General features: G+C 49.1%; 1 protein-coding gene across 5 annotated transcripts; it reads right to left on the bottom strand.

Annotated features, from left to right (window-relative positions):
- Nucleotides 1–221: 221 nt before the first annotated feature.
- Nucleotides 222–3,598, bottom strand: HEY1 (hes related family bHLH transcription factor with YRPW motif 1). Of its 5 annotated transcripts, none has more exons than XM_050891473.1 (5): nt 3,492–3,598; nt 3,275–3,350; nt 3,035–3,193; nt 2,913–2,994; nt 222–2,081 (listed from the first exon to the last, which is right to left on the bottom strand). In XM_050891473.1, the coding sequence occupies exons 1-5, from the start codon at nt 3,581–3,583 to the stop codon at nt 1,498–1,500; spliced, it is 993 nt and encodes a 330-aa protein (XP_050747430.1). In that variant the 5' UTR covers nt 3,584–3,598; the 3' UTR covers nt 222–1,497. The 5 variants fall into 5 exon arrangements, with proteins under 5 accessions (XP_050747430.1, XP_050747431.1, XP_050747432.1 ...); XM_050891474.1 differs by having other exon boundaries at nt 3,110–3,193; XM_050891475.1 differs by having other exon boundaries at nt 3,110–3,193; nt 3,275–3,386; nt 3,492–3,583.
- Nucleotides 3,599–10,388: the final 6,790 nt, after the last annotated feature.

The following is a 10,388-nucleotide window of genomic DNA, read 5'->3' as shown; positions in this document are numbered from 1 at the left end:
TAGAAGTGACATGCAAAATGAATCCTACGTTTTCCTTCCCTCGACTGTTATTCTGAGACACTGCGGTTCTTTATGTACTCAGCTAGTGTAGCTAAGTATGCCATAGTATTTGAGAAAAAAGTAAATACAAATGCCCACAGCAGGACTAAGTAGCAATTGTTCGACAGCTCTCGTGATACCCAGAGGCACAGAATTCTCCAGATATATATCAGACAACCATGTCATTTAAAATACTTTGTTCTTTCTCCTTTATTTAGCCACAATACGAATACAAGAGCAGTCAAACCCCATCCAGTGGAACTCACTAGATAAACCTGTTCAGATTAAGATTCTCATGAAATCAACCAAAATATACATGTACACGCACACACTCTCAAGCACATACATAAGAATGCAGCAGAGCCCTTACAAAATGAGGAGAGGCACTGAACTGCACCTAAAACGCAATAGAAAGATCAACCGGTTAGGATACATCTGTTAAGCAACAAGGCTGTGCACTGAACGGGTTCCCACTGTACCATCCCATCGGCTATTTAAATACCAGCATCATTCCTTTCAGGTGCAAATCTGAAGCTCACAGAGGGAAAGAGTCTGATCTCAGTTACCCAAGAATACAGGGTAAGAGAACAATTACTCCACTGTAACTCAAAGCAGAATCTGGCCCTATGAAATGAGTACGCCTATGACTGGCTCCGGCCAGAAGACTACTGCAGGTGACAGCTTTTTTTTTCCCTTCACTTCCCCAGCAACTAAACCCACCGCCAATACAGTGTGTAATTTGGCTTTTGCACCGTCCCACTCTAGAGTTTGCTCTAAAGCACATACTGCTCCTTTTGGTGGACAAAATAGCGTAGCGGTTCTGAGATGTGAGTAAGTGTCCACTAGGGACTAGAATAAGACCACCAAATATACCAAACCACTGCACAAGAAATAGAAATTGGGCTCTTAGATAAAGCTGGTCAAGCTGGTCCATCTGATTTGTCAACGCTTTGTTCAGAAATATAAGACTCAAATATAGTTTACAAAAAGAGTAATTCTTTATAGAACATCTCAATGTCAAAACACTAACAAAAACACAGCTTGTTAACGCTGAGAAGAGTGGTCTTGGAAAAATTAGTAACTAAACTAGGCCGTTGCTAACAATAATTGGTGATACCTCTTCACAAAAAGGCAGTCTGACGTACTCAGGAAAAATGAAACATTTGAAACAAACTGTTTACAAAAGTGATTTAAATGCTTAGCACAGATCTAACACAAGTGTTAACAACCACTATTGTAATTTTATTTTTGGACAACATCAGCAACTATTTAAAAAAAAACCTGCTAATACAAAAATGTAGAAAACAAAAAGAAAAATCCAGAGACAGTTTTTAGACAAACTTAGTTAAGGTGAAGCTGTACCTTTGTCCCAGTTATTAAGAACTTCAACTTTAAGCGTGGCATAACCCAGCTCAGCTAGGTTTGTAGGCTTCCCCACCCTTACTAAAGAGTTAGTTTTTAGAAGGCTCCAATCTCAGTCCCCCAGGGTCTGTATGGTTTGCTAAGGGTTGCTGACTGCGTTGGTGTAGACGGGCTCAGCACGCTGGGGGACAGCAGATGGAAGGAGCCAAACGAAAAGGGGAACGCAGACAGCGATGCCATGGAGGAGAGAAGAGGAGGAGACAGTTTGGTAGTAGATGTGACCACGGGGAGCACCGGTCCAACGCTGCCATTTGGGGGCACTCTGAGTGAGGAAGTTTCAGCATGTGGGGCGGCAATTCTGGTCTGGTGATGTGGTTCTGTGGAAGATGCTGTAGTACTGGTATTACCATGCCCATTTTGAGCCAGCAGCAACGGGTGAGATATGTGAGGGTGATGTCCAAAGGCACTGCCCCAAGGAATGTGTCCAATGCCAGTGTGTGCACTACTTGCTGCTTCCCGTTGAGAGGCGTAGTTATTGAGATGAGACACAAGTCGAACTCGCAGAGGATCGGAGGCGTCCAGACCCTCTATAATACTAAGGTATCGAGCAACTTCAGCCAGGCACTCTCGAAACCCTAGACTCCGATAGTCCATAGCCAAAGCATGAGCATCAAAATAACCTAAGAGAAAAGAACAAAGAATGGAGTCTTAAGATGCTGTTTTCTAGTCATTGTCTACATGTAGCCTCCCCACTCCACCCTCCCCTATAAGCATATTTCACTTGGATGTGGTTAGTATTCCCAACCATAGATTAGCTGCCAAGTGCCTTTCTTTTTTTTTTTTCTTTTTTTGTCTAACAAGCTTTTCTTTTATATCAGTGCTGTGATGCTGCAAGTCCCAAGACCAGTCACAGACTGCCATTTTTAAATTGAAATTGCACACTGCCACTGGAGGAAAGTACTTTTGTTCTTTTCATGTCTCCCCAGTGCAAGCAAAACCACAGCGCAGTGAAATTCATTAGAAACACAAGTCCTAACTTATCAAAGGGGACTTCTGCATGCAACGTACTTTTTTCCTAAAAGCACATTTCACCATTTTTGCTAATTCTCTTCACTACTCATTTCATCTGGATTTTTTTCCTAGTTTCTGTTCTGAACTTTCAGAAAGTTAGAGAAAGAAACATTTGACAGCAACAAAAACTTTGTGTTTTCCAAGATGCCAAAAGCCAATTCACATCACAGTGCTGACATGCTGCTAGAGAGACTTGTAATCACTCTCCCCAACCTGGAACAACCTGGAGCTAGCACTGTAAAATGTGTCAGTGCTAGTGATGCCGCAAATCTTCTCAAGTAGAATAAAGTCCCAAATTCCTGACGAAACATAAGAGAGTTTCCATTCACTTTCTCCAAGCACTCCCACAGCACACTGCGCACCGAATGCTCAGGAACACACTCCTCTCTCAGCAGCCTCTCTGCAGGGCTGCTGACCCACTGTCAGGCACGAAACTTTACCTTTCCCTCCTGCTGTATGCAGCATTTTCAGATGATCGACAGTCATCTGCAGAATCTCTGCTTTTTCCAGCTTGGCTGAACCCTAGGAGAGAAGGGGAAGCGGGAAACTTTTAAGGCAGAACCAGAGACGTTAAAGAGGGGCGACCCTTCCTCCCAGCAACACGGGGGATGCAGTGCGGAGGGTCACTGGGCGCTACCTGCTTCTCAAAGGCGCTGGGCACCAGCCTCCTCAGCTCGGACAGGCTGTTGTTGATGCGATCGCGGCGGCGCTTCTCGATGATCTAGGGCAGAAAGCGGGGGGTCAGGGGGCGGGCGGGCCGGGGCTGAGGGGAGCCGCGGCCGGCCGGCAGGCACTCACTCACCCCTCGGCGCCTCTTCCTGGCCAGGATCTGCGAGGTGGTGGAGGGAGACATGGAGCCCGCGGCCGAGCTCAGGTTCCTGCGGGGAGCAGCGGGAGACCGGTCACCACAGGCACTGCCACCCCGGGGAGGGAGGGGGAAGGGAGTCGGGGCTCCGCGGGGCTGAGGGGAGGGAAGCGGCGCCGGGCCACCTCACGGCGCCCACCCTGCCTGCGCTCACCCGTTCTCGTCCGCGCTCTCCTTCTCCACCTCGACGGCCTCGTCCAGCTCCTCGCTGTCCGACGAGCTGTACTCGGGGTGCGCCCGCTTCATGGCGGCGGCGGCGGTGGCGGGGCGCGGGCGGCCGTCGGGGAGGCGGCGGGCGGCGCGCGGGAGGAGGGCGCCCAGCGCGCGCCCCGCGCCTCGCCCGGCGCCCGTCTCCCCCATGGTGTTCCCACGCCTCGCCTCTTACCCGCCGCGGGCGGGCGGGCCGGCAGGCGGGCCGGCCGGCAGGCAGGCAGGCGGGCGGGCGGGCAGCAGGCAGGCGGGCAGAAGGCAGGCAAGCAGGCAGGCAGGCAGCCGGGCAGAGCACGCTCGCCGCCCAGCACCGCCACGCGCGGCCCCTGCCGCCCCCATTGGCCGCCGGCGCCCCGGCCTCAGCCAATTGCCGCCGGCCGGTCGCTGGGCCCCGCCTCCTCGGCTGGGAGCGGGGCGGCGGGGGAGGTGCGGCCGCGCGCCGCCGGCCGTGGGAAAGCGGCGCGGGGCGCGGCGGGCGGCGGCGCTCAGGCGCGGGGCGGCGCGCCCCAGCGGCGGCCGCCGCGTGCGGGCCCCGGCGGGGGGGGGAGGGCGGGGAGGGGAGGGGAGGGGGGGGTGCACGTCCCCGGCTGGGGAACCAGGCTGTGCGGGGTGGGCAGGACAGCTCCGGGGCGCCCTCGGGGTTGCCCTCAGCCCTCACGCCGGGGTCCCCGGTAGCCCGAGCCCTGCGGGTTGATGACACCCTGTGGAGGCCAACTGCCTCCCTCGAGGCCGGCGTGGCTTCGGAGCGCTTCCCCGAGGCAGGCTGCGGCAGCGAGGGCCCTGGCCGTGCTGCGTGAGGAGAAGGGGAGCCTGAGCGGGAGCAGCTTGCCCTCCTTCGAACAAATGAGTTAAATGGGTGGCTAAGGCCCAAAAGCTGAGGAGGCTGAAGCTCAGGGTTTTTTTCTTTGTTGGCAGTGCAAAGGAAATCAAGGCGTCCCTCTTGACTGTGCCTTTCTAAACTGCAGATCTGCCAGCCAAATCCTTTCCTTGTCTCCCCCCCTGTATTTTAGAGGTGGGGAGAAGCAGGAACAGTTTTTAAGAAGCTGAAAGCAAATGCGCTTTGCTATGCAGTTGCTGGCAAGGAAGAAGGGATGACAGGAAAGGTCAGCGTTGCATGCAGTGTGTCCAGAGTTCTGGCTGGCGCGCTCACAGTGAGTACATGCCGCTTTGCACTAAGCAGGGCCCTGAGCCTGAATGCCATATTCCCCCAAATTGCCATGTTCCCCAGCACAAGTCCTCTTCATTCTGCCAGCTTCTCAGGCTGAGGTACTGGCAAAATGGGACAGGTGAAATGAAGGTGTACTCTTTGAGGTGGTTTCATAATAATTAAATTTTCATTTACATGAAGCCTTTCAACTAAGGCTCCTTTTCTAAGTTGATTCTTTTGCATTTCGCAATTGGAGGGACTGGAGGATGACCAAGACATGCACAGTGTGACAGCGAAGAACTGATGAACCCAGGTTTCCCCATTTCAAGACCCTGGCATAGCTGCTTTCAGCCTCCCACTTGTTTAGGTAAAAGTACCTGGCACAGAGTTGCTCCAGATTTCATGGAGTTGCCCATATTTTTGCAAAGCATCTTTGGTGGGAAGGGAAATGGAAGCAAGGACCAGGCTAAAGGTAGTAAAAGAGCTGCAATTAAGAAGATAGAAACAGTCCTGCAGCCACCTCTAAGTAGCTAACAGAAGGCGATAGAAATACTCTGTTCCCACAGTACATTTTTCATAAATCTATCCTTTCTGCAGTGCTATAATTAAGCTTGTGTCAGCACTTCTATTACATCCATCTTTCCAGCCTCTATATTTTGTTGTGAAACATCTCTGCCTGCACCACTTGCTTTTACAGGACCAAAAGCCAGGTCAGTGGAAGGTGCAGTGACATTTGTGCCGTTCTGGCCTGCAGACTACACATCCGACTTCTCCCATCCAGGCGTGTATATGTCTTCTTCCTACTATGGGGAAGAAAATGTCGTAAAAGAAGTTACTTGGCATTAAGCATTCATTGCTTGTGAGTAGAGGTCTGGCCACCCAGGTTCCCAGCAGTCAGATCCTGGAGCTGCCCCCCATCCTTAGCTCCGTGAACCACCGGGGCCAGGCAGCCTCCACAGATGCTTTCAGAGCTTGTGTAGACACTGACTTCTCCGAATGATTTACAGGAACGGGCAGGTGGAGCGTAGCTGGGCCTCAGTGTGAGCAATTGCAGTTGGCTATCAGCTGCCGTGGGAAGATAAGAAATGTTTGCCCGTGTGTGGTTTCAATCTTCCCATCCAGCACTAGGAGGAACAGACAGCAAAACCAGCTTTAAATTACTCTTGTGCTTTTCTGGTACTGGGCAGGGCCTGATCCTCAGTGTTGGTCTAATTGTTAACCGTGGCCCAAAGGGAAGTTTTATTAGCCAGAAATTACCAACGCGTTGAGACAGTGCTGTCATGCACCTCTCTCGCCAGAAGGGCAGACGGGAGAGCAGCCCTTTGCTCACCAAAGTCCAAGGAAATTAAAATGCCAGTGCACAAGAAGGCAGCACTTCTAAAGAGAGCTTAATTTCAGACCCCATTGATACCTTCACAGCAATGAGGCAATGAACCTTAGGAGATGACAGCCTTCTCTCCTGTCCCCTACACCGCCACGGTGCCTCCCTTCTCCCTGCTTCACACTGCAGTGCAAGCACCCTCTTGCCTTCCCCATGCCCACCTCTTACTACAGCCATGCCTGTGCCTCAGTCACCCCACCATCCAAACATTTCATCCCACACCCCTTCCTATCATACACACCAGCACGCTTGCCTCCCCCTGCTCTTCCCCATCGCTTCCAGGTCTGGCACAACTCAGCGTTTCCAGATTCAGGCTCCGCAGCTGCATCTGGCCACCCGGCTGCTGGAAGCAGGAAAGGCAGGACAGGGTAAAGCCGTCACGGCAAAGCAGAGACTCAGATTTGAGACATGCAGGAACTGTTGGTCGCGACTGTCCCTTAGAAGGGAGCGGTGTCACTTTTTGTGTGCACCTCCCCATTTTTCTTTGTTGAATGCCTCCTACGGCAATTTCAGTGCTAGTCAAAGTCCCACTGAAAGGGAGTTGTTTATTGCTGCTGCAGGCTTCCCTCCAGCAGAGGCCTGCCACTGCTGACCCTTGCTCTAGTGTGTGCACTAAATTAACTCCCATCCCCTTCCTTTAGGTCTTCTCTCCCAAGGGAGCAAGCGCTTTGAAGAGTAATCCCGTCAACCTGTCACCCCGAGTCCCGGAAACTCGCTGTTACTATGGCTACTGTGCCCAATTCAACCGGTGGCTCTGGCACTCGCATTGCAGCCAGGCAAAAACTTCAACGCCCCCCCCCCCCCCCAACCCCCCCCCCCAAGCTGCAGCATCAGCTCTGTAAGCAAGAAGTTGCTGCTCCAAATCTTGTTTTTTTCTTTACTGACTTCTGGCTGAATGTGTCGATTGTTGGTGCCACTGACCCAGTTCAAAACTAGTTATCACAGATTGAATGGAAGCGCTTGAGAAGTGAACAGGAGCAACAGAAGAATTTTTTAGACTTCTTGCATGATGTGTTAGCAGTACTATGACTGTAAATGTGTTTTCTTAGGAGCTGAACACTGAAATTCATGTCTGCACATCTCTGAGGTCCAGATACTCGGTTCAGAAGTTAGGCTTGGGTGCTCTCTAAGCATGCTGGCCCCAAGTTCTGCCGTGCAAATGCTGTGCGCCTTTGTGCTGGAGCAACCGCTGCAGTAGAAGAACATAAAGATTACATATTCACACTCATGTGCACCTGTAGTGATGTCCAGGTCATCAAGACATTTCTGTCTTCAAGCTGGCCAAGGACAGGGATAATTTTTACATCAAAGTCCTTACTGTAAGCAGAATGCCTCAGCTGCAACACTGCTGCTGCAGCATAGGTTTCAGCTCTCATTTTTTGGAAGTAGTGTATAGCTATAAATAAGCAAGACTAGCACTGTCAGCATATTAACAGCAGCAGTGTAGACAGATTTCTCTTCTGGATGGCTCCAAACAATGCAGGTAGCCTTTGCATTTACCTGATTAGGCTTCAGCTCATCTCCAAAACCAGACCTGGGCTATAACTGTGTAAAAGGCTCATCTGTGAACACGCATTCAAGCCACTGACAGGCAAAGCTACCTCATATACAGTCAGCCCTCTGACTGTGGGGGGGAACAGGCAGATTGGCTATTTTATCACCGGGTTTCCTTTCCAATCAATTCAACCCCTTTTCTCTTTTTATGCAAGCCTCCCTCTGAGCCAAGGCTCTTACAGACAGCAGCTTCTTCCACTAGACATCCCTTCTTCCATTCCCAAAGCACCGTCTGTCCTGTGCACTGAAGGAGGCCAAGACCCTACAGGAGGAACGACACCAGGTCATGTTAATTAATGGCTGTCTCATAACAGATGCAAAAGGGGGCTGACTTGGGGTGGCGTAGTGTAGAAAATTCTGGTTTGATTTGCAGCCACCTTTGCTCTTAATTACAGGAAAATGACGTCATGTCCGTGTGCGTAAGAGTGTACCTTGCATGTAAAATCACACAAGAAATTCAGTTACATGTTATTGGCAGGACAGCCTCTATCAGCACTGCCAAAAGCTAGAGGCGACAATGGCCACATGTCTGTCACCTACAGACACCATCCCGCCAAGGTGACAATTTCACCATAGCTGGGCAGTTTATTTGTCCCTGTGTTCATTCCTCAGTATCACAGTACAGTTTGCACCAGATATCACAGAGTAAAACCATGTGTTTCTTTTTGCTGACCTTTTTTCAACCAAGCCCTCTGTAGTTTGCCAAAATAGTTTTCTTCTGTTCCTACGGTACTTTTCTCATAATTGGACTGAGGAATAATCATACAGAAACTTGCTCTGGTTTCCTGCTGTCGAAATCCTCGCAGTCCATCAAGGAACAGCCTGACTAGCCATTTTTCCTGTGCAATTTTGCAACTTCAGTGTTCTAAGAGCAGTGTTCAAACCGTGCTTTGTGTTACACAGTGATGCATGGAAGTCCCTGCTCGAAAGAGTTTACAGTCTGAGACCTACTTTGAGGTTTTTTTGCCAATAAGATACAGCTTTGAGAAAAATGTGTGTGTTCTATTCATTCTTGCTAGAAAGCATAGGATAGAAAACAACTCCCAGACCTTCTGTTCCACCATGCAAACTGTTATTTAAAAGTATGCTCTTTAAAGGGGAAAGCTTGACTTTTTGGCAAATAGAAACAATCATTTTTCCTAACAAGTTTCCTAGAACTAAATTTCATCCTGCAAAAATAAAAATGAAAGTTGAGCATGCCCTGTAGCTGTTGGTAAGTACAGTTTGGAATAAAACAAATCAAAGTAATAGTTTATTGCTTTTGAAGGTACCAGCTATTAAAAGCTTTGATGACCATTGCACAGACAAGTTAAATGAAAACGGTGGGTATTACCTATCTGACGTGGTGAGCACTGACTCCTGGAAAAGCGTCTCTTTATTTTCTCTCAGATGATAACTTGTATTCACCTCACACCTTTCTGCCATAGCATTTACTAGACACCTGCTGTCCCACAGCGATCAGCCACCTGAGCAAAAGTTAGACCTAAGGAAACAACCATTACATAAGACACCCCCCGAGTCGCAGAGTAATGAACTGTGAGGGGATGTTTAGCATGTGTGACAAGAGTGAGAAAGTGCCAGGGATTTCTAATTGCCACAAGGCGGTCAGGACTTTGGCTGAGGTTTCATCATGGAGATCCTGGCAAAGTGACCTGATTTGCCTACTTCAGATAAAATAAAGTCTAAGCTTGACTGGTTTGAATGTGAAACCTTATTCCAGGCAGGCAGAGTATTTGGACATTGGAGGATACCAAAATCAAATCCTATCATCAGTTGTCTCTTCCATTACGTTATGGAATACCAGGATAAAAATAAACAACAGAAGAGAAGGGCCGCTCTGATTTTGCCAGAACAAAGCTAGATACTGAACCTACTTTTTGTCAGGGAAACTTTTATTTCCTAAATAATCCACATGTGTATCAGCATCTGACCTGAGAGTTTTTGACTCCAAACTGAGGGGTCATAAAGCAGCTAATTTTGAGATTCAAGCCAATTTTGAAGCGCCACGAAAACACAGTAACAAAATAGCAATGGCCTGCGCTGACACTGAGGGTATTTTCCTGCAAGATGCCTTATTTCAGTCTTGCTCACAGTACTTAAAAACTGCAGCATTCCTACGGGTTTCAGAAAAGTCAAGACTTGTGGACCCTGCAGAGCTGACCAGTATAGCGGTGTAAAACCAATACCCTGTGTGGATCCACTGTTCTCAGAGTGACCTTCATTTCATCTGCTTTTAAAGAAGAAAAATTATTCCAGGAGAAATAGTTTTCTTCCAAAATAGCGCCCATCTGAAAGATTTATTCCAGATAATCTCAGTTATACGGGAACAGGAGCTACCAAAGCAGCATGCCAGGTCAGCTATAGCAGTAATTTCCCATGCATACCCAGGCCTCTCATTTGATTCATACTGCTGTAGCTGCAATAAAAATCCCTTGTGTTTACTTGTCACAAAACCAAATCGCTAGGACATGCCTCTCGATACATAACTGTCTAAGCACTGCAATGCCGTGATGATGAGCTCTGTATGAACACCTCCATGGTCAGTATTAATGACGGTGCTCTAAAGCAAGTGCAAACAGTCACACGCTCTTAATGCTTAAACCACAGCAAATGTGTTTAATCCCACACAATAGCTCTGTTATAATATGTCTTAAAGCTGTGGTCGGCCTGGGAAGTGGTGACCACTTCTCACATATATAACATACACCAAACATATTCAGCTTGGCAGGAAGACAAGAAGCTGGAAGTGTCACACTGGA

Source organism: Gymnogyps californianus, chromosome 2, assembly GCF_018139145.2.
Source record: "Gymnogyps californianus isolate 813 chromosome 2, ASM1813914v2, whole genome shotgun sequence".
Lineage (NCBI taxonomy): Eukaryota > Metazoa > Chordata > Aves > Accipitriformes > Cathartidae > Gymnogyps > Gymnogyps californianus.
This window is presented reverse-complemented; position numbering and strand designations above follow the sequence as displayed.